General features: G+C 41.3%; 2 protein-coding genes across 10 annotated transcripts in view; one reads left to right on the top strand and one right to left on the bottom strand.

The window, feature by feature from the left end:
- The window catches only part of cUnh22orf23 (chromosome Un C22orf23 homolog), a 24,052-nt gene extending 21,178 nt beyond the window's left edge, over positions 1 to 2,874 (top strand). For 4 of the 6 annotated variants that reach the window (XM_079663793.1, XM_079663796.1, XM_079663797.1 and 1 more), the window contains 6 exons: positions 223 to 320; positions 709 to 771; positions 1,040 to 1,213; positions 1,391 to 1,522; positions 1,838 to 1,938; positions 2,096 to 2,874. In XM_079663793.1, the coding sequence (XP_079519919.1) occupies positions 230 to 320; positions 709 to 771; positions 1,040 to 1,213; positions 1,391 to 1,522; positions 1,838 to 1,938; positions 2,096 to 2,209 (675 nt within the window). In that variant the 5' untranslated portion in view covers positions 223 to 229 and the 3' untranslated portion in view covers positions 2,210 to 2,874. The remainder of the gene's footprint in view (positions 1 to 222; positions 321 to 708; positions 772 to 1,039; positions 1,214 to 1,390; positions 1,523 to 1,837; positions 1,939 to 2,095) is intronic. The other 2 variants (XM_079663798.1, XM_079663794.1) reach the window with 1 other exon arrangement.
- Positions 2,269 to 23,872, bottom strand: micall1a (MICAL-like 1a). Of its 4 annotated transcripts, none has more exons than XM_079663664.1 (16): positions 23,729 to 23,872; positions 19,747 to 19,795; positions 15,923 to 16,064; positions 15,425 to 15,525; positions 14,111 to 14,256; positions 12,244 to 12,965; positions 12,105 to 12,165; positions 10,967 to 11,385; positions 9,556 to 9,932; positions 9,340 to 9,474; positions 7,533 to 7,659; positions 7,026 to 7,116; positions 5,283 to 5,356; positions 4,185 to 4,299; positions 4,049 to 4,095; positions 2,269 to 3,644 (listed from the first exon to the last, which is right to left on the bottom strand). In XM_079663664.1, exons 1-16 carry the CDS (start codon positions 23,869 to 23,871, stop codon positions 3,508 to 3,510), a joined length of 2,886 nt encoding a protein of 961 aa, XP_079519790.1. In that variant the 5' UTR covers position 23,872; the 3' UTR covers positions 2,269 to 3,507. The 4 variants fall into 4 exon arrangements, with proteins under 4 accessions (XP_079519790.1, XP_079519791.1, XP_079519789.1 ...); XM_079663665.1 differs by having other exon boundaries at positions 9,556 to 9,890; XM_079663663.1 differs by having other exon boundaries at positions 9,340 to 9,932.

The following is a 23,872-nucleotide window of genomic DNA, read 5'->3' as shown; positions in this document are numbered from 1 at the left end:
GCCCAAATCCCTTTTAAAGCTTAGCTGCTTCCTAACATAGTATGCTATATGCAGTTCAAATGATTTACCATTTATTTATTTTGTCATCCCTAGAAAGGAGCCTGCCCCCCTGTTTAGTGAATTGTTCATGTTCACAAAATCTGACATGCAGCTTTCAACAGAACAGAGACCATGCTGAATGAAGCCCCAGGGGTGCTGATAAGTTATTCATGTGTGTTTGAGGTTACAGATGGAGGCCTCCTCACAGAGCAGAGATGGAGGACTGTGGAACAAGCCCAGAGCGACCCAGTACAGCCAGCAGACCCAGGACCTGCTGAGACGTGAGATGATGCACATATTGATATTCTAGATATTCACACAGGAGGTGACGTGTGCCTGAGTGTATTTAAGCCTGTGTGCACTTATGATTATGTAGGCTTGTTCTTTAAAATAAATACATGGTATCGACATAACTACAAGTAGATTCAGCATTGTGCAGACCTAAAACAAGTTTTAGTATGTTTGTTATCCATTTCACAGCCTGGTTCTTCCAGAGGATTTATTTTATAACATTTGCTTTATTTATGTACAATTTTTAGATGTGATGATATATTGGATAACATTCTCACACTTGTTCTATTAAGTCAGCCCAAGTCTGACTGTATAGGTTATATGTAATATGCCCACTTGATCAAATGCCCATGTGAATCTGTTTCTCCCTGGGCTCAGTAATGATGCAGGAATCAAGACTCAACAACCTCCAGAGAAAACAGATCAACCAATGCCTCAAAAGTAAGTGTTCTACCTTTGAATGAGAGGTGGGGGGTTTGTGTGATACTATTTTATTATAAGAACACATGCAGTTCGTACATTTGATATATTCTTACAATGTTTTATGATGAAATGATCATGATGGATATTCTTATTACAGAACCCACCATATGATAGTGTTAAACATCCAGATCATAACATAACCTAATAAATATTTCTTGAAACATTAAGCCTTACATTTTGACCATTTTGAAAAGGTCCTCATTGATCTATTTTACATTTCCCTCAGATGGAGCAGCTTTACCTCTGAACTCTGACCCTACACCATCATCTTCACCCGTTCAGCTGAAAACCAGTAAATGTGTCCAGAAGCGTGTTCCAGGGAAGCCTCAGAGACGCAGCGCTGAGTCCTGTCGCTCGGATAACAGCTACGTCAGAGAGAAGTTCTGTCCTGGTCCTTCAAGTATGTTGAAACTGACGTCATTATTATTTATCCTGATTGTATGACTTTGACTTACTTACATTTCATATTATTGCGTTATATCGCATTTTATTCCTCACTAAACGATGGTGACCTGTTTCTGTTCTGTTTTCTGCACCCTGAGAATCATTCAGTCTTCACTCTCGTTGTCCAACCTAGGAGACTTGGAGAAAGAGAAGAGGAGGCTTCAGAATATTTTGGCAACAGGAGAAGAAGAGCCCAAAGCTTCCCAACATGTTTCTGCCTGTCGGAACCAAGAGGTCGCTGAGCAGAGAGACCGCTATCAGATAGGTGAGGCTACAGACTGTATGCGGTAAATTAGAACATATAATATCACTTGGTTTAGCTTTACAAAAATATAGTGTGATTTGTTCAAGTAATATAATATCAGGAAAAAATAAGTCATATGCGTAATATACATATACTACTGTATGCCTTTTTCTGGTATTTTTGTTGTACTATACTGTGTCATTTTCCTGATATTAACATTTAGGGTCCAGTGGACAAGTGGTAGGACGGGCAGAGGTAATGAGGGTAAGAACCTCACTTGGAGAGAGAGGGAATATCCTTTTGAATGCATCTAATAATAACATGTCTGTTCTGTAGTTGTGGATGAGATACAGGAGAGGAGACAGTTCCTGGCAGAGATGGGCTCACTGGGTCAGGAGAGGCAGTACACCAGCATCATCAACTCGGAGATATCCCAGGTAATACGAGCTCAAATGATTAAGGGTTTTGATATCCTATATAATGGCATTGGTTTAAGTCTGTATTCAGACATTTAGGTTCACAGAAAAAAAGAGTATTCTTCATTCTCTCGTGAACTGATATTGTCTTTTCCGCTTTGTCACGACTCCATAACAGAGGATCCGAGAACTGAAGGTGTTGGAGAAGACTCGCAGTCGGACATTTGAGAGGCAGGTCACAGAAAAGATGGAGATAAAAGAGACAGAAGAAGAGAAGACTCACTGCCACTGACATTTAGTCATTGCTCATGATCTGTATCACGCACTAAAGTTACAAGAAACATGAAGGACTTGCAGTAAGTTATTTTATTCCTCTGCCTTCCAGTGTCAGTATGTTTTGTAATAATCCTGCTGCTGTTTGAGAACATGTGGCGCCACAGAAGACCTTGGTTACAGCCGACAGGACAGGCACAGAGCAGAGACACAACGCAGACTACAGTTCAAATGGAGGACTAACAGGAACAGAATGAGTAAACATACTGACAGTTACATCAAACAAATGACGCTGAAATTAAATAAATGGCACGTACAAACAATATTAACACTTTCTTTCCTATACACTTTTAAGGCAATACATGGAAACACACAGAAAGGCATCGTAAAATATAAATTAATGATTGCATATTCAGGTTTCTCCCCAATGGTTAGTCTGTTATAAGCTGGTGCTTTGCTACAGTTGTTAACATACTGTATATCTGCCTTTTCTAATGTTCATTATTGCATGTGTGACCTTTCATACTGATACACTTTCTGACACCTAAAGGTTATCTACAATACTTATCTTCAGAGCGTTCTAAATCAATCTGATTTCCAGTCACACAACTTCCTATTAATACTGTATATCTACGTCGTTCATATCCACGTCTTTGATGATATGCATTTACACAAGGGACATCATTGCAAAAGTATCACAGGAGAAATACAAAAAGGGACCCATAGACAGTCATAACATAGCAGCTAGAAGAGCTTAGGTATGCATTGTTGATCGAGCATTTCATGAGTAGACGTTGCTAGATAAAGATAAAAATAAAAATAAACTCGTACCACAGGCTCAAACCAGACATAAAACCTCAGATATCCAGCTTCTTATCTTTGGGTTTCAGGAGCAGAGGGTAATAAATGTGTAAGGAACAGATTCAAACCAATACAACACTCAGGGGTCAACTGTGGAGCTGTGAAGCCTTGATAAAGGCCTGAAGGGTCACACACGCTGTGCAATGACAAGGAGAGTGAAGCAACAAGCAACCAATCAGTGCAGTCGTTTACAACCTGCGGGTCACCTCAGTTGCTTCAAAGGCTTACAAACATGTCCGCTCATAAAGCAGCCGTCATACCGTCTCTCTAAAATCACACAAAGGCAACAGAAAAAAGGTCACTGGAGAGGCATGGAGTAAGGAGTGAGAGGTGAGGGGATTCTGGGGGACAGTCAGACGACCTCCTCTTATCTTCTTTGCTCACATCCTTTTTTTAAATCTGCCTTAGTTGTTAAAAAAAAAAGTCTCATATCCTCTTTGAGGAGAAGCGTTGTGTCTACGGGGATTTCTTCTCCTTGCGGGGGCTCTTGCTTGGTTCCCCTTTATGGCTCAGCCTCTTCAGCACCTTGATGGGTTTGAACTTCCCCCCTTTCTTCTTCTGCTGCGGCTCGACCTCCGGGTCCTTATGGAAGTCTGACGAGGAGGAAAATGAGACAGCAAATTGCTATACAATTCTTAATGTTTGTAAAATCAGTACAAAAGAAAAAAGAAAAAAAGTATGAGAAATGTACACATTTCTAAAGAACCTATAGTTAGTCTTTTTTTTATTATTCTCTTGCTTTATATAAATTATACTTTTGTATTAGATTGCTAATTATTTAGGTTTTTTAATATTATTTTTGAAATATTTTCTTCAAGTTAAATAAAAAAACTGCCTTCAAATTAAAAAAGGCAAACTATAAGAAATCTTTTTTTTAATATATAAAATGAGCTTGTGTTTTGAACAAAGCCTACATGTATGGACAAACTAAGTAATTAAATAGATAATAACATGATAATCTGTGACCCACAGCAAATGGATTCACTCCTCATCATACCTTTTTTCTTCAGCATGGCCTCCATCAGTTTGTCCTCCTCTTCATCCCTGTGACAGAATGACACGTGTTAGATTGCTGTTAGAAACAAAGTATGACTGATCAGAGCTGCAAAGATTGACAGGAAGCAGCAGGTTACCTCTGCCGGTCCTGGTCCATGTTGTTGACGATCTGGTTCCGCTGTTCGATGATCGTCACCAGCTCTGACATCAGCTCCTGATCCCGACTCTTGTCCTCCTCCGTCCAGTCTTTCTCTGAGGAGGCAAAGGATGATACAGAAGGATTTCAGTGTTTTTTTTATTGTATTAATATGCAATGGGAACATGGTGCACTTTGCAGGAATACAGTGTGCAAGTTAAAAAGAAGGAGTTAAATTCATTTTAATAGAAGAAATATATAAACGGATATAATGAATGTGAGTAGAGTAGGTTTTAGTGAATGTGTGTGCAAAACTTGTCACAGATAAAAAAAGAAGTCAGTGATTATACTTTAAAGGTCACCAATCATGCTATTTTTAGGCAATAGCATAGGTCTCTCACTTCCTGTTTCAAAAGTGCTGATTTGGGGTATAACAAATAAATTAAAAAAAAATTGATAAAAAAAAAAAGGAGGGGGCTGAGTTCCTGCGGGAGATTCTACCGGCAGATTCTGCCGTGATGAAACGCCATATCATGGATTATCAAGGATTATGTCTGAAACAGTATGGAGCTCAAAGGCTTTCTCTGTTGCCGGTTATACCACAAGGTGAGTTCCTTTTTATTTCCTGCTTCTTCACACACATGCTCTGTGCAGTACAGGTTAGCTCTGAGTGTTAGCGATGCTAATGTAAACATGCACCGACCATATTACGTCCAAAACAGTCGGGCATTGTTTCTGATAGCAACGTTTCTGAAAGGGCCGTGGGTGTAAAGCCAGCCTACATTTCCGATATTACGTCATATCGGACGCAAATCTGGATCAGCTCCGTTGTAGCCCCGTTTTTAGAGATGTGGGTACGGAGGAAAAAAAGAGAGAGGGTTTTATTTTCTGACGCTCCGTGAGTTCCTCGACACACCAGGGACACATATTTATGTATAAAAGACATCAGAAAGTGCATTTTGCATGATAGGTCCCCTTTAACACAGTGTGTGCAGATGTACAAATTACATTTGGGTTGCTGATTTTCTAAGCCAAGCATTACACACAGTCATGAGTCAGACTGTGATGACTCTTGTTAACATGGTGAGGTCACACACACCTGGTTTGTTGAGGAGACACCTGAGCTCATACTCCACGTCAGCCTGCCTCTCCTCCAGGTTCTGCTGCTTCGCTCTGCAGAGAGCAACACGTACACAGTATGTTACACCGACACCGCTAACCTTTATTCATTAACATACTTTAACACTACCTTACATTCAAGGGGCCCTAAGGCATAACAGGGCCTCTTAAAGTCTTCACGTAAAAATAGTTATGGACCTACACTTTAAAAGCAAAGGATTTAGAAGAGAAAATGCCTCATCCTCTCCCAGTAACTAGCAGGAAGGAACTCGGCTGATTCGCTGCACTGAATAATTCCGCTGCTATTACATACAGGCTTTGAATTTTTTACAACAACTTACCCTGCACAATAATTACCCCGCTCCCAAGTAACTGAGGGAGAAATAACCGATGAAGGCCTGTGATCCAACGCAGGGCCCGGAAGCACTATTTAGAGACCCCGGGCCAGCATTACGTACTTTCCACTTGCCCCCTCGGGCCACTAAAAACATTGCTTTAAAAAATAAATAAAAGGCCCTGTGCTATAGTTATTTTGACAAGCAATTTTGTTAAATTGTTTTGTTTATTAACGCTACAACATAGTGTTTCGTGAGACGGTTGTCGTTGTTGGGTGAAAAGCAAGCAGCAGTTTGCTGCAGAGCGCAGCGCGAGCAGTCTACCGTGTGGGAGCGCGCTCCTTGACTACAGACTTTAGCGCCACCTAACCATTCGCCAAAAGGTTTTTAATACCAGCGGCAACCGGCCAAGCGCCGGGAAAAAAACTATCTTCAAATCAAAGAAAGTCACCAGATCACAATATGATGCCAATATAAACAAGGTCTTTTGACGGCTCTGTATATCAATGCTGACCTACATGCTGAAAAGTAAGTGAAGAGTAGAAAATATAAAAGGTATATTGGCTATAGGGAAATGTCCCAGCAGTTTAGGACAATGAAGGTTCTATTACAGGGGTGGCCAACCAGTCAGAGGTTAAGAGCCACATTTTTTCTATGTTACTGCAAAGAGCCACATCAAACACACAGTCACTGATACCACTTGTTTCAGTTTTTTGTTTTCTGGAGACAAGATTTCAACCACGTCACTGATGCATTTTTGTGGCATTGGGATATATATTTTTTAAACCCTCTGGAGCAGAGGGAGGAGCTGTGGATTATTGTTATTGATTAATGCATCAGTGTTTCTTAGGGTCAAAAACACTAAACTCACAACTTAAAATGAAAGCGTTTAGTTTTTTTAATAAAAGAGCACATGTTCAATGTGAAAAGTGACAGTAGTTATAGATTATTTGTAATTTGGTGCTATATAACATTTTAAAATTAATAATATAAAAAAAAATATATATATTTTTTTTAAACACCTTGGATTTTAGGGGGGGGGCACGGGGCTCCGTTGGTGGGGCGCAGCGCCCCTCCAAGACAATGGTAGGGGAAACACTGGATAGTGTTTAATCAACGATCGGTAAACCAAATATAAACAATTGAGGAAAACGAGGAAGAACTGATGATTCAAATGTTGTAGTACAAGTAGTAATATAGTTAGTGCATAAATTACTATTGCAACAAATGTGTCTGGGACATTTTCTTCATTATTAGTCGATGTTTTGGACGAATGCTCCGGGCCAGTGGTTACAATGGTGGGCCCAGTGATATTCATTAAAATTCCACTGGCCCGAATTTGACCCTTAATGTCTACCCCTGCAGCGTCTGCTGCGTCTCATACTCACGTGTAGACCAGCTCAGCCTCTCTTCGTACTAAAAGATGTTTCTCATGGATGAGAGTGAACCAGTCCACCAACAGGTGCTCCTCATCCTCATCTGAAAACACAACAGAGGAACACAGAGATGTATTGGTCATGTTTCTGTTATTATGCATTGTTCTTTAAAAGGTGATATCTAGCATTATTGCCATCCCAACCCCACGTTTTATAATCCTCAATGATGATTTTGTGAGCTTTTTAGGTAAAAAGGTATTTCATTTTAGAGGAGGTATGCCTTTTTGGGTTTCTACTAGAACCTGTTCTAATTTTCCAAAACACATTATTTCTCAACAGAACCGTCCGGTCTGCTCTTGCAAAGCTTGCATTTTTCCGTGAATAGAGCTTTTTGGTACTTTCACTGTGTATATTTATAGACCGACTTCATAATATACAAATAGTGCTATTATCACTTGTATTTGTTTTACTTGAACAAAAGTAAAATAAACATCTATGAAATGTAGTGTGATGTGTTACCGTTGGGGTTGTCCCTCAGCTTCTTCTCCAGCTCCACCCCCCTCTGCTCCAGCTCGTCCAGCTGCCTCTCCAGCTGACCCATCTCCCCGTGGATGTCCTCCACCGGGATGTACTGGTCTGACTGCACCTGGAGGCATGGTGCGAAATACTTCCTCAGCCATTCCAAATATTGTATTATATTCCGATGAAGTCGTAAAAATGTAATAGTGTAGTTTTCCCATAACAAATTCATAAGAAGTACGTCATAAAGAAAAGGTAATTAAAAGAAATAGTAGTTCAATGTCATTAAAGAGGATAAGATTTCCTTTTTCTTTTGTATTTGTTTCACTTGTGCGATACTCCTTTCATGACTACAAGGAAGAACATTACCGTGGCTATTTTCCCAGTGCTGATCTGAATGATGATATACAGTATATATATCAACAGTGACAGGAAAGTATGATGCTTATCAAGGTAAATGTGTTCTGTAACTGTTGTAAAATGATCAATATTAAGAGCTTTCTGCACATCTATGCATACAGCTTATCTATGGTGCGGCTCCAGGAGAGTAGCATGCGGAGGCTCATAGCGATGAGATAGTAGGTTCAGGTTCCCAGAAGGCAAAGTGCAAGTCAATTGTTCTCTAGTGATCCTTCATGTGAGGCGCTTTTAAAAACATCTAATGTAAAATTTGTATTTGTGGCTTGGATGAGTAACAGAAGAACATCAGCCAGAGAGAGAGAGATGTATCATTCAGGCTCAGAAAACACTGGCAACATAGGAATGTCTTTTTCATTTAAAGGTCCCATGTCATGGCCATTTCCACTGATCATAATTCCATTGTTGAGGTCTACTAGAATAGATTTATATTGTGCAATTTTCCAAACTCACATTGGTTTCTCATACAGCATCTCTGTAAACTACGTGTATTCACTGAATTTCACTCTCTGCCTTTAACGGCTCGTTGTAGCTCCAATAGCTCCAGCCCCCACCCTCCCTGTGAGCACAGTGTGCCCTGATTGGTCGGGACGTTGTGAATCGCGCTAAGCTCCGTGGAGGTGTTGTTCCCTTGTTTAGCGACAGCGAAACACAGCCAAACTCACCCTGAGCACACACAAAGTCACAGCCGAAATAAAAACAATAAGTGTGGCTTGATATTGAGTAAGAAAAAGGTTGATAAACACTGAGAATGGGTCTGCAGAGAGAATTTCGCCACAATCCCAACTGTCTGTTATCAACCTGCAGCCAGGGAGGAGAGATCAGCAGAGCTGCATGCACTGTGTGTGTGTGTGTGTGTGTGTGTGTGTGTGTGTGTGTGTGTGTGTGTGTGTGTGTGTGAGAGAGAGAGAGGAAGTCCGTGGATTGGTCAATTTGGACCAATCAGCGTGGGCTTAACGTAACGGCTCCGCGGACGTAACGTAACGGCTCAACGGATTGGTCCATTTGGTTCCGTGTACCGCATGACGTTAAGCCGTACCCGGAAGAAACATTGGACAATGACGTATCAGTGATGAATCTCCAACGAGGCGTTTTGGGGAGGTATTTTCTGTGTTAGAGTTTTACTCCCTACAGGGTGTACTTTGAAGGTTTGTGACTCTGCAGACCGTTTACATGCATTAAAACCTTCATAACACAGAAGGGGACGGGTAATAACTGGAAAAGCATGACATGGGACCTTTAAATGATTCATTGTTGTAGTTTTATCTCGTATATTTTTATTTTATATTATTTGTAATATTCCTATTAAGTTAGTAAGTCTGGAATAATGTAAAAGTCCTGGTACAGCATGTCATGAAATGTCCTTGTAGTAAATGTTTTACTTCTGTACCTTGCGTTTGATCAGAGGGAAGCCGTGTCCCGGGGCCGGGGGTCTGGCGGGTCGGGGGCCTTTTGGTGGTTTGGATTTGGATTTAGACGGAGAGGGAGAAGCTTTCCTGTTGAACGGGTTCTCCTTACAGATCCGCTGAAATGAGCAAAGAGATGCAGCTGAAACATAATGTGCAGATTGTTGTTTTATTGCTTCTATTGGAGGTGGACCTGGTACCTTATTGGCGGCTCCTGAGGCCAATGGGCTGAGGGTCGTGGGGGGTCTCGGAGGAGGGGCTGCGGCCCCTTGGGTCCCAGAGCTGCGACTGCTCTGAGGGGTGGCGGGAGCGGAGCTAGCAAATGATGGAGAAGGGTGGGGGCTGAGGAAAGGGTGAGGCAGGCGCTCGGTGGAGGAGGAGGAAGGAGAGGCCACAGAGTCGCAGGGGGAACAGATGGAGGGCTCAGAGACACTTTTGGTGAAGGTGTGCTCCTGGTCGCTGCTGGGACCCCCACCCAGCGGGGGGTGGAAAGAGCTGAGGTCCGAGCCGGAGGAAAGACTCTCTGTGCTGAGGGCTGGGGAGGGGGAGCAAGAGGAGGGCTGAGAGTGAGGGAGGACTGCAGCGGGACGAAGGTTCAGTGAAGAAAACAGTGAAAATAGCAGAAATGAAACGGGAATCAAAGTCGAGACAGATCGTGGTGGAGAGGGGGTGGAGAAGAGAACAAACAATGAACATCGATTTATAACATCACACACCTCATGTTTGTACTTTCACATTATTGTTCCAGTTCAACTGTGCTGAAGTACAAAGTATTTATTTATTTGAAGGCGTTTGGCTTTAAAATCACTGAAAGTATGTTTTAAATGTATGTTTTAAAATCGATAAAAAGTATGGCACATAAAACAGGCATTTCAAAATAAAGCTGTGCTTTATGTAGCTAGAAAACTCATCTTTATAAAACCTCTGTTCAGTTTCTAAGTGTTTTCAAAATATCCCGGACTTCCCATCCGCAAACAACCCATTAAAATATGATTGCATGTTCTATTCACAGTGATTACACCAGCTTATAGACATCATATTTGTGTAGGATTATTTAGTGCTAGGAAGACAATAACACACTGGTGGTTCTCTCCTGAGCCTCATCTAGAAGATAAGAGCTTGAATCATTACAGGGTAAGGCTTTTATAGAAGAATCATTGCCTGTTATTCATGAATGCTATCACTTAAGGGGCTTCGGGATGTAAGAAAACCCACACACACATCATTTATTTTTATTTTGGCAATGCGATGGTGATATGAAGAACGCTTGTCTTGGTACCTTGGGTAGAGGTTGATCGGGAAAAAAAGAAGGCTAAAATATCTTCCTTGATCTTTAATCCAATATTCATCCCATTTTCCATTCCAATACCCATGAACTGAAACACTGCAAGACTTGTTGTTTTCCACTCAATGCTGTTATTGGATAACATGCACTAGCAGTGTAGGGAACTACAACATGAGCAAACGCATGTTCCCCTTCAAAAAAGACTTCGTGGTGGGGGGATATTATATTAAAACATGTTAAATGTCTTCCTTCTTGTATAAAACAGCATACAAGTAGGAATGGTGCAACCTCTGACGTTATCCAAATGAAACATTGATCAAACTGACCTTGTTGACCTGTTGGGGGCTTCGGGACCCTAGGGGCAGGACGCTTCTTGTTCTTGGCGCTCGCGGGGCTGGCTGAGCGGGACGAGCTCCCCCCAGTGGGTGGAGGGTCTGCTCCTGGGGTGTCTGCTGCCTGGGTGATGCGATACCACGGGTGACTCGACGCAACTGTGGGTGGAATCGCACTTTCACCGCCCTCTTCTTCCTCCACCTCCTCGTCATCATCATCGTCGAATGGGTTCGCGGGCGCAGGGGGGGTGCTGGGTCTGGAGCCCTCCCCTTTGAGAGAGGACAGAGAGCCTGTGTTGGGAGGGGTTGCCAGTCCGACAGGGGGACGGGGAGGGGCTTTCTTCTTCTTGGTGTCTGATTGGACAAGGGCCAGCCAAGGTGGGTCTTTGGGTTTAAGGGTGCCACTGGATAGGCTGGACAGTGAGACACACAGATAGGGAGGGAGGGGTCACACAGGGGGGGAGGCAACTAAATACAACCAAACAGAAACGGAGGGGCACACAACTACATGCTGTGACGAGATGGAAATTAGAACTGAGACAGATATGATTATATGATTTCCAAAAAAGAAACATCACCCACAAAATGACAATTGTATATAAATTACTCTGATACTTTGTTTTTCTGGCTTCCCTCTAGGGTGAACTTAAAGAGCCTAAAAATGCATTATATTCTTAATGAATCAAACACTATATCGTAACATCCTTTAACAAACTCTACAATATTATTCAAGTCTTATCTATCGAGTCATAGGCTCACTGTTTCCCAAACACATGCATTTTAAATAAAACAAAATCATATTTAATACACACCAAAAAATACGAAAAAAGGTTTGTAAAATGTATTTCGGGTAGCTAGCATGCTACTGGCTAAATGAGACAGGGATTATACTACATGCTTTGTGTGAGAGTTTATAAAAATAATGATTTGATATATTTTTTAACAGTTGTGAAACCACCATTTACATCATGACTTTTCTCAGTTTTTGGATGTTTTCTTTAAGAATGAAAAGTAACAGGGCTTGAGTAAATTGATATCTACATGATTGCTTTTGTGGGTGACTTATTCTTTTAAGGATGATGCATTGGTGGCAATGGATAGAAAAAGAGGCCAGTAACAGAAGTTCAGCTACCTTCCAGGAGAGCGTGAAATTTCTCGAGGTTTGGGAGGAATCAGAGGCTTCTGGTGTTCACCTGTGATATTAAGAACATTGTGAGGACAGGTGCATATTTTTTACATGTAAACATTTATATTATGCAGTGAGTACGCACCGACTGTAGGGCTGTCTGCCGTGCGGGGGAGGCGGACACGCGGTGCAGGGCGAGGAGGGGGGGTGGGCTCAGCAACGCGGCGGGGGGCCGGTACTGGCCGACTGGCCCCTTCCTGATGAATGAGCGGTGTAGAAGGGAGATCTCCATTGGTCGTTACTTTGGCTGGTGTTTTACTTTCTTCCTCTTTCTCCACTTCTTCTTCTTCTTCTTCTTCTTCGTCGCTCTCATCAAAGGGGTTTGGAGGAGAAGAAGAGCGCGGTGTCACTTCGGTCTCCAGACTGCCCTCCGTCTCTTTCGCTTCTTCCACAAAGTCTGCAGTAGTTGTTGTGACAGCGGTAACTAGGACAGAGTCATTCGTTGGCGTCTCGGTCTCATTTGTTGGCGTCTCAGTCTCATTTGTTGGCGTCTCAGTCTCATTTGTTGACGTCTCAGTCTCATTTGTTGACGTCTCAGTCTCATTTGTTGACGTCTCAGTCTCATTTGTTTGTCTTACAGGAGAAGGAGTCTTAGCGTGTTCCCTCTCAGAAAGCGAGGTGTGAGGAACCGGGCTGCGACCAAGTCTTACAGACTGAGCAGCCAATGGGGGTCTCTTACTCAGATCCGGCCGGCCGTTCTGATTGGCTAAAGCTAACCTTGCGAGGTGATGTGTACAAACCAAGGCCCCAGAGTTACTTCCTAATTTGTAGGATCCAGGAAGCAAGGTGCTGTGACACTCTGTGCACCTGAGATAACACAGACACAGGACAGTGAGATCAACAAGAGGTCATAAAGAATGTTGAGATATAAAGCTACAAAAGATTAAAAACATAGGCAAATCGGTCAACATTATACAGACAGAAATTCCTGTTATTTAAATTCACACTAAATGAGGCGTGAATGGTTGTTACTTCTTCTGGGTCACATTCAAATCATTCAGCTGGTGAAACATGAGCAAGGTTACTCATGATATAATGGAAAAAGGTCAACTATAAAATAATGCTTGTTTGTTTGTCAGCTTCTCTGTAAATAGATACCACAGTAGCTCTTATTGTAGTATTAACTTACACTAGCCGTTATGACCACTGACTGCAGGTGTTGCCAAATCAACCAGGACTAAAATAATGACGATAATCACCTTAAAGGTCACCTATCATGCTATTTTTAGGCAATAGCATAGGTCTCAGATATATAAAAATATATAAAAAACATGTCTATGAAGTGTTTTGCTCAAAATACCAAACAGATCACCCATTCTAGCCATGCCTCATATCCCTCCATTTCACTTCCTGTTTCAAAAGTGCTGATTTGGGGTATAAAGCTTTAAAAAAAAAAAGGAAAAAAAAGAGGTGTCTGAGCTCATGCGGGACGGGTAGCTAATGTCCAAACTAAATACTGCCGTGATGAAACGCCATATCAAGGATTATCAAGGATTATTTCTGAAACAGTATGGAGCTCAAAGGCTTTCTCTCTCGCCGGTTATACCACAAGGTGAGTTCCTTTTTATTTCCTGCTTCTTCACACACATGCTCTCCAGTACAGGTTAGCTCTGAGTGTTAGCGATGCTAATGTAAACATGCACCGACCATATTACGTCCAAAACAGTCGGGCATTGTTTCTGATAGCAGCGTTTCTGATAGGGCCGTGGGTGTAAAGCCAGCCTACATTTCCGATATTACGTCATATCGGACGCAAATCTGGATCAGCTGCGTTGTAGCCCCGTTTTTAGAGATGTGGGTACGGAGGAAAAAAAGAGAGAGGGTTTTATTTTCTGACGCTGCGTGAATTCCTCGACACACCAGGGACACATATTTATGTATAAAAGACATCAGGAAGTGCATTTTGCATGATAGGTCCCCTTTAAGAAACTCAAATTAGCTGCAGTGTTTACCTGAAACAGTTGCGATGGTAGAGCTTGCCGTCCACCAGGAACCTCTGCACCAGGTGGACGTGTTTCTGGCAGGCGGCGCAGGTGCTGCTGAGCGTGCTGCGCTTCACCGCTGAGGCCGCTTCTACGCCATTTTCCTCAGGCTGGCTCTGTTAGTGTGAGCGACCCGGATGCAGGGGAAGGGGACGTCAGGGAAAGGGGGGAGATGGAAAGCAATGGGGGAGGGGGAGATCAAACACGGAGTCAGAATTTAAGGATGTGGATTGTTCATTTTTGTTGAACTAGCTACGTCTACTTGCCATCTACTGCTTATTGATTTGTGTGCTTCATTACTGCATTTCCTGTTCAGTTTTAAACATGATTTAACACACATTTTACATAATGTCATAAAGAAATTATTAGTAAAAAAAGTCCAAACAGCTTGGGTTAGTGGCTTAAACAGTCCCATTTCTTTTGATATGATTTGATATTATTTTTAGGCATTTAGTTTTGTTTTTAAATTAGTATTTTAGTAAAAACAAAAAGGGCGATGGGATTAGCAAGAGCGCATTCCCAAACTTTTGTTAGGATAGTACTACAGTTAGTATTTTCTTTTTGTACAAGAGATGGTTAAAAAAGACTGACCTAACTTTCACCTCCTAACCCACCCCCACCCCTAACCTACTGCCTGGGCTCAGGAGAGAGAGGAGGGGGGCTCAGATGTGAGGAGGAACAAGAAGAGCAGGAAGAGGAGGGAGTGGAATGGATTTCCATCTGAAGAAGGGGGGGGTGGGGGTGGAAGTGGGGAGGGGAGGTTGCCAGTACATGGGAGTGTGGCGATGGAGGAAGGAAGGCATGCGAAAGAAAAGAGAGACAGGATACAGAGGCTATCTTTACAGACTGAGGATACCTCTGGAGCTTTATTCCCCTGCTGTGCAACACAAAGCCCACACGTGGAAGTGGTAATTATAAAATACTTATGTGGTACATTGTTGTACTGCATCGGCAGGATGGGGTTTGTATTGTACAGATCTGATGACTTAATACCCCCGAATAGCACATGCAGAATTAAATATAGAAAACCCAAGGCTCCAGATCCGATGTACTACAGAAAAAAGCGGTTTCAGTGTGATTATCCAGGCCTTTGAAGGACACCACAAATTAGATATTACTTAAAGAATACAGCTTGTTAACATGCAGCTCCAGTCGGGTATCATGCAGGAATAATGTAGTTCAGTAACGCAGTTGTTAAAAAGGCATTATGTATAAAAAACAAATCATTATCAACACGTGCACAAGGTCATTTCTGTTTCTCCTGGCTCAAAGTCTTTCTCTTACCTCAGACTCGACCACTTTGTCTTCCAAAGGGGTGGGGAGCCTTTTCTGGGCGGGCTCATTTAGACCGACAGAACTGAGCCTTTTCATGGAAGGGGGGTTTGCTGCGGAAAAAGGAAGTTATCCGTTATTTGATATAAACAAATTATATAAACTGTGGTCAGCCTCAAGTTGGATTTAAAATTGCATGTGAATCAAAACCAGGTTTATTGCCAGGCAGGATTTTGTTGTAAAAAAATTGCAAATAAAGACCTATTTTAAAAAAAATACAGATAAATATAGAAAAAAAGGTTAGAACAATTAAAAAAATGTTAAACAAATGAATCTGAAAAAGAAAATATGTGCATTATAGCACAAGTTAAAGCAGTTTTTTTCAATTTATTTTCAGTCAAAATCATCAAATTAATTTGATCTTTGACAAATACGGTCAACATTTTAACATAATATGCATTTTATGTTCACATAGAATGAAGTGAGTCCAACTGAATTGACTGTAACCACCTTGAGACTTGTTGTTGAAGAAGTTGTAGTACTGGGAGACGTATGTGATGATGCTGAGCCGGTCAGGCACTTTCATGGACACCATGTCCTCTGGGTCCAACAGGGCCGGGATGCCCAGCTGAGTCTCCGCCACTTCAAACGCCTACGGTGAGAAAAAGACAGAGACAGGAAGCTGAGGAAGGGTCACCAGTGTTTTGACAGGCATGCATACAATAAATAATAACTAAATAAAAGTAATTGGTGCTATTTTGGACCAAATAGGGGTGTAACCATCCATCAACATGGATTAATTCCAACGGTCATCAATTCACTAAAGCCATGTGACCCAACTTGTTTTGTGTTCAATTCAGACTAAGCAACAGACTCACATATTACTTATTAATCTTTCTACCTATATGTGGTCATTTGGTGAGATTGTTCTCACCTTTTAGACATGGCACTAAGAAGCTGCAATGGAAACTCTTCAAAATGAAGTCTGTTCATCATAACTGCCATAACCAGAAAGACACGTTACTGCTCAATCTACTTAATCATTATACTAAATCTAGGTATTAAGCTTTTGAAAGTTTCAAAACTTTGAAAAAAAATAAACTGATGAAACTGAGAAAATAATAATTTAACTATTGACTAATTGTTTTGTTGCAAAAAAAGATGCTTGCCATGACCAACCGACCATGGCATACCTGATGTCCTGAATAATCTAACTCTGCTGCCAAAGCATCAGCCATTTGCTGATAATGTCATGTTTTGTCCTTTGAGGATAACCACCAGTCTAATGAAAAATTCCACTGAAGAAATTAGACCGGCACTGAAGTTACATAACAGGGATACATCTGTTGGCAGTCACTCAACACTGAGATAATCCAGCCAACACTGTACAATAACCTGGTTTACAGCTACAAATATGTTTTGCAATTTCTGTATATTAATGCTCAATACTAATAGTTTCACTTCATAGACTTGTTCCAGCTATCCTTGTTAGAAATGCCAAAAGGTACATTTTGTATGAACATATTTTAAGCAATAAGCAGATATCTTCATAAACAGTCCAGATAACCATTAGTTCAAAACATTCTCTTAGTGTATGACTTTTAACTGAAAAATGTTGCTCTCTTTGCAATCAATTAGTCCAAAGCAGGATGCACCTGTGAGTCAGAGTTCCCCAAAAGGACACAGAGAAGCAGGTCAGACCAGCACGGCCTGTCTGGGTCACCTGACCTGCTTTCATGAACCTCCTCCAGATTTTAACTTCATGCAAGTGGACCCTTTGGGAAACAGGTGTTTCTATTGGAGATGAGACTTTGTTTTAAATGTAGGGGGAATTCAAGAATAATTAAATGCTTGCTGTTTTGCATATCCAACTAGAAATACAGGTTATCCATACATCAGTTCCAAATGCATAAACCAAAAATGACTTTTAAAAATAGATTTCAAGCCCAAATTCATTGACTCCTGCTGCCGATTCAGCTTGACATCAACCTGATCCGGAGACAGTTGTAAGTTAACGAAAGCTAGCCAGCATTTAGAGATAGCTGTCATTGAAGTTCATTTAACACATTTTACTTTTATATTCACACTGGAATAACTTGTTTATATAAAAGCAATTCTATTTAAATATGAATGATGATTCCACAAAAGATATGAATCTAAAACAAAAGAGGAATAGTTCATTGTAAGTGACATAATGTAAGCAAGTGGAGGGAAGTGAAACCGACATGTTCAGTAACTTAATAAAGTATCTCAAACAGTGAGAGACTACAGTTAGCAGTAATGTGCGCAACTACAGTGAAGACTGACAACAAGGTTAGGACAGTCATATATGAAGAGGGTCAAACATGTTAAAGTAGATCCCTGTATGCACCTGTATGAAAGGTGCATTTCAAAAAGAAATAATCAAGCACAAACAGAGTAGGATAAAAGGAATATCCTTAATAGTCAAATCTGTACTTTTTAGAATACTCAGGTTTGGGCCTTATGAATACAGTGAATATCTTCATCATTGTGAGACTGACCGTTGAGCGGCCCAGACCAAGCAAGGAGGCAGAACGTCCAAAAATATAACCCGACTTGGGCATTTATTAAAATATGAACATATTACACACAGCCTCAATCCTGCTGCTGCTGTTCACGTGAGCCCAGCCTGCAGCCACCAGGATCTCACACACACACACTACCACTCTCTCAAGACACTACAAGAAACAGCACTTAAATATACAGACTAATTAGACACAGGTGAGGGGGAGCAATTAAACACAGGTGAGGGGGGAGGAATTACACACAGGTGAGGGGGGAGGAGACAACACAGGGCACTAGGTGAACACAATCAGCCACAGACATTCAACATATTATTTGCACCCTGATTACTCTCAACCGCTGTCATCCTTATCCCAGCATCCAGACGACATCTCAATAAATACGGCTTAATCAGTTAAAAAAACACTAGTTCATTAATTAGTATAAATTATGTGCAAATACGCAATGTTAACTGTACTGTGCAATCACGCTAATAAATTGCAATATCAACCGGCCCAAAGCCGTCAGTCCATAGTGACGAAGTCGTCACAATCATATAGAGAGGCGAAGTCCCTTCTCTTCCGGTGGACCTTATTTACTTAAGGTCCACCTTATTAACTTATTTCGGAAAAATTATGTATTGAAGTCAATGGCATTGGCGATCCCGTTTGAATTGTGCCACGAATTACACCCATGATGTTTGTCAATTTTGCAGGTCAAAAAAATAACAATGTGCCGTAAAACTGTGAAGTAAGACATTTTTTTGTGTGAAACGCTGAATGAACTACAACTCTGGTCTAGCACACGTCACCAACACCAAGACGGCCGTCACGTTGTCACATTTCACTTCTTTCTTTCAGAATGAGGCGAAAAGTATTAAGAGGTGAAAATCACTACAAGTCTGGGCATGTTGAGAGCTGTACATACACACAAGGGGAGTTAGTCGGTTCCGTGAGAGCCAGCAAGTGGGACCGGCTTTACAAGGTTTCAGTGAGTAACAGGAGTGTAATGTGTAACGTTAATGACATCACTTACGCGACTCTGGGATTTGTAGTCTTTCTAGTTGCATATTTTTCATAGTCTTATATTTCAACAGTTTTACGACAAATTGTGACTTTTTTTTAAATGGAAATTATTTTTTAAGATTGACAAACATTATATGTTTGATTCGTGGCACAATTCAAACGGGATCGAAAGATAATCTCTCTCTCCCATTTGACTTCAATACATAATTTTTCCGAAATAAGGTCCCATGGGGCGGAAGTAGAAGGGCGGGACTTCGCCTCTCTATTATGACAGCCTGCACACAGAGTTTGTTCCCGCCTCACTTTCCCTGAAAGCAGCTGGATAAAAATGATATAAACAGCAGCAAAGAGCTGCCAACTTAGCTCAGACTGGAAATGAGGAAACTCTTTATCCCTCAATGTTCTGCTGACTTACAGATAATGTGGAAAGACCCCAAAAGGACTATTGTGGAAAGACCCCAAAATGACTATTATATCCAAGAACTTTTAAGCTGCAAATTCAGCACTTTTTATATGGTCCCCACACAGGGTTATTTCAGGCTGTTTTTTAGGACTTATAATGCTTTAGCCTACTCCCACTCTGCTCATGGAAATTAAGTAAGACATAGACACACAGTCAAACACACTGAGGTCACACCCAGCATGACTGCATGCAAATGTGAGGCCTAGTAATATTTTAACGGCTGAAAGAAGCAAATGCAACGCCTAAAACAAAATAAGTGACTTATACTTCCCTTCAAAGCAAAATAAAAGCAACATAAGACCAGTGGAGTAAAGTAGACTCACCAGTCGGTTGTTGTCGTACACATTCTCTTTAGACAGCGAGCCAAAGTCTCTGAAATGAGAAGAAAACATTTAAAATGTCAAGATACAATTTGAGATAAGGCTGGGTATGCAGGTAGTTGGTGTAAAGTTATTTAGTCTGCAACAACTGCAAATCATAGTATGTCCTTTTACATCAGGATTACTTCAGAAAACAAAGCCATGCTGATATAGGACAGTACAGTATTGATTGTTAAACCATTTATGTTATGAACCTTTTAAAAGCCATTACTGCTTTGACAGCATGATGTACTGGAATGGTAAGCAGTTAAGCTTCCTAACTACCGAAGCTGACAATTGATCCCAAACCGTACATTAACGATGCAAAATGTGAAAAAAGTGCAGGTACAAAAAGAAAGAACTCCCGCACCAAAGGGGAGTGATGGGCCGATAATTACAAGGCTCTGCTTTGAAATGCCTCAGGGCCAAGGAACCAAAGCCTGTAAACATCCTGCAGTAAAACTGGAACATGTCTGAGGTGTTCTGGGAGGAAAGTGTGCATAAGTAAATGTATGTTAACAGTAGGAAAACAGTGTGGCGGAAAAAACACCTTGACCCTGGTGAGAGAGCTTGTGGAAGTCTCAAGAAGGGAAAAACCCTGTGAATGAGCTCCGTGTTTGAGCCGCACAAAGTGACCTCTGTTCTCTCTAATCTAGTTCCCATGGTCACAGCAGCAGCTCTAACATCAATACCGTGTCACAACGAGTCTACTATGTCACATCTACCAACGTATCCAGAAGGAGCTGCAGCCAGAATTGTTAAAAAAAGTTGACAAACTGCGTGACACTTGCAGAACAGACGGTGGCAGCCGACGTGCATGATGTAGTGCAGTGTGTGATCTGAATTGCAAACATAGTCCAGTCTCGCTCCAAGGTTTATTTTGGGAAGGAGGAATGCACAGGAGTGGAGTGTGTGTATGTGTGTATGTGTGTGTGTGTGTGTGTACTGTACAGGCTTTTTAGATTCATATGTTCAAAACCGGGATGAACAAGAATATCTAACACATTTGGTAGGTGATGTGATGTCGTGAAAATCAAAAATGGAGCTTATCAATACAAAATATTCAGTAGTTTTTGGTATCTGAGCAGGGGGGACAAAACATGCATTATGGGGATAAAATGCCAACACGGAGGAGAAAGTAAAACTAAGTTGATGACGTTAGTGTTTCAACTGCAGCATTTATGAAGACAATTTAATTAAAATGCAATTCTGACTCTCACTGTCCCATGCACTTTGGTTAACTTGACCATAGATGATTTCTCGCTGTCATGTCTACTCCTATTGATGTTACGTATAGCGCCGTGGCTTCGGAGCGTGTGTTGAGTAATCCCCGAAGCTTTTTGTGAAGCTTGTATCGAGGCTTGTATCGTTTTGGGCCAGTGATGTCATCGATGACAAACAAAGCCTCGCTGCCTGTCGATACCACGTGACTGCTTCAGGAAGCGATTCAGATCGGTTGAACCACAACGCTCATAATACCCATGGATGTATAATAAGAACCATATTACCCTTCCTGTACGCGGGCCCAGTGACACGATGGAATTGAGAGAGCTCAGACCCTCACTTATATAGAGGTCGGAACATGTCATAAGTATAAATGAATAAAAGCATAAATAAATGTAGGAATAAATAGTATGCAGTGTTTTCAGGGAGATTCAGCTTGTGTGCTCAGCTGGAAAGCAGTTGACTCACGACCGTAGGGTCCCTGGTTCAATGCCTGGTCGATACGTCTTTTTGTTTGTTTATAAAAGCTACAGCTAAATGTGATAATGTAGTTAATAAATGTATTCTTTGATATGGTTTAGCCTTTCTCAGGCTACAACATGGTTAAGTTTAAGAGTATTATTAAGGAATACAAATCCCTCTTTGCAATGTTTACCAGCCTGCTTAGGCTTTTCATTCACAATCAACTGGAACTATTGTTAACATGAAAATATGATTTTATGTTCGTTGTTTAGAGTTATTCTAAGGCTTTACTCATTGGGAACTCGGTATGAGATACAGCACACTATTGAGATGTCAAATCTGCCTGTTTTACACACTTTGACCAACAGGTTTGTGTTCAGGTGAAGCCCATGATGAAGCTTCGTGAGATGAACCCTTTTGCGAACCAATTGGCTGGAAAGCTTCAAAGCTTCATCTCACCATCCTTATCTACTCCCCTTTCCAGAAAAGCTGAGTGACAGTCGGTGTGGGGCTGAAACTGAGATGAGGCCATTAACTGTACTAACGTTCCCCCTCGGCATCAGTGCGGTGTACTCTGATGAGAATACATTGGCTGCAGAGTGCAGGGCAGCTCTACGGAGGCCAGGCCCAGCCATTAGAGCTAAATCCAGTTTGACAGGCGGAGGTCTCAGCTGCAGATTAGCCCGACGGACTGTCAGTCTGGATTACAGCGAGTTCAGTTGGGGTGCTGCAGCTACACCGAGGGCTGGAGAGGGAGGCATGCTGGGACACAAATTGAAGCGGCAGCACTCCAAAGCTGGGTTTTTAGGATTTGTCCAAGCGCTTATTTTCAGCTCTACTGCAGAGAAATTCCACCTCACTGACTTGTCCTCAAGTGAATGTTTGCCATCGTTCAGGCATAGTCCAATTTACTTACAAAAAGCCTGGACCACCTGAGAGGTTAGCAGCATGGGCAAGATGCTTTTTGTCTAAAATCACTCCATCATCAAATGTTCCCCTCCATTTACTGGCTACTTATACAAAAGCCTCCTACAACATATCTCAGAAGGAGTCCAAACACTTATCTGATGCTGCCTAGAGTGTGCATTCCCAATAAAGCCACGTTATGCTACACTGCTGCTTCTTCACAGAGATGCATGTCCAATGCGAGTCATATGAAGGGCAGAGTTTCCGATTATATTTACTGACACGCTGCAACTAATAGAAACTTTTCAGAACTGAAAAATGTACCTGCCTTGAAACAAAAGATCAAGAGTTGAGCTAAATCAATAGAAACATGTTCAAAAACTATTATGATAATCATTTAAGGGATTTTTAATGCATACAATTGAAGATAATTTTTTGTTTGCCTCTAAAATATCCAGATTTTTTTTTATTTGTCTGTCTTATATCAGTTTAAAGTGAAAATATGTGTTGTACCAACACATGATGGCCCTCATATTCTTAAGATGTAAGTATTGAAAGGCTATTTCTCACCAAATACAAAATACTGCCTTTTGGTGTCTGTGCCATAACAAAGGGATTTCCTCATCTCTATAATAAATAGGTTTGTCACACTGATACTGTTGTTGTGTTTTGTGGGAGCTTCTGTAATGTGTGTGTAGGTGTAAATCCTGAGAGGAGGGGTGTGTTGTTACAGACAGGGCATAGTTTGTCAGCCTGAGTTAATAACAGAACAGTGGCCTCCCACTTTAAATGTTGGAGAGAAAAAAAGAATGTTAGGAGGTTTTTGGCAAAAAATCCTGAAACCTGAGAATACAATACAAAAACATACATTGTTGATAAGAATGTGACATAAATGGCAAAGGATCTTACCACTAGAGTTATTCAATCAGTTATCAGTGTTTTAAAGGTAGTCAGCATTCTACAAAAAAGGTATACAAAAACAAACAGACTAGTCTCACATAATCCCAGTCTTTTACATTTTTTTATTAATGGATTAAACAGGAGCATAGATGAGTTCACGATCCGGCTCCTGATTTGGTTTTTCATTTGTATCCTAAAAGGATGAACATAATCAAATCAAGTTTTATTTATATAGCACATTTTTAAACGATTTTTGCTCGAGCCAAAGTGCTGCGTATTAAAGTACTTTGAAACCATTTGAAAACAGCATTCAGCATGTCACTCCTCAAAAAGATGCGTCCAACTTCCACCGTATACCGTTAACTTGAACTACTGTAATCTCATGTATAATTACATATTGGTTAATAATGCAAGATACTATTAATGTTGGGTCGTTAGACTCCGGGTTACTCACATTAATTCTGGTCTGTAACGATGAATGATGGCACAAAACGCCAATCCGTTCCGAAAGGACGTTGACATGTCCTTTACTTCCACATCGTTGTAATGTTCACACTGTATCCGACACCACTCCTGGAGAGCCTTCAGAGACCCCATG

This window comes from Notothenia rossii, assembly GCF_949606895.1.
Source record: "Notothenia rossii genome assembly, chromosome: 1".
In the NCBI taxonomy this organism is placed as follows: domain Eukaryota; kingdom Metazoa; phylum Chordata; class Actinopteri; order Perciformes; family Nototheniidae; genus Notothenia; species Notothenia rossii.
The sequence above is the reverse complement of the archived record's forward strand: the minus strand, read 5'-3'. Positions and strand labels throughout refer to the sequence as shown.

What these genes read in the sequence shown, in the direction of transcription:
- micall1a (XM_079663663.1), bottom strand. Translation starts at nt 23,871, where the DNA reads ATGGGGTCTCTGAAGGCTCTCCAGGAGTGGTGTCGGATACAGTGTGAA. An exon ending in CTTCAACAACAAGTCTCAAG is followed by an intron (nt 15,526 to 15,922) that starts GTGGTTACAGTC and finishes CTTTTTCCGCAG; the next exon opens with CAAACCCCCCTTCCATGAAA. An exon ending in ACAAAGTGGTCGAGTCTGAG is followed by an intron (nt 14,257 to 15,424) that starts GTAAGAGAAAGA and finishes TCACACTAACAG; the next exon opens with AGCCAGCCTGAGGAAAATGG.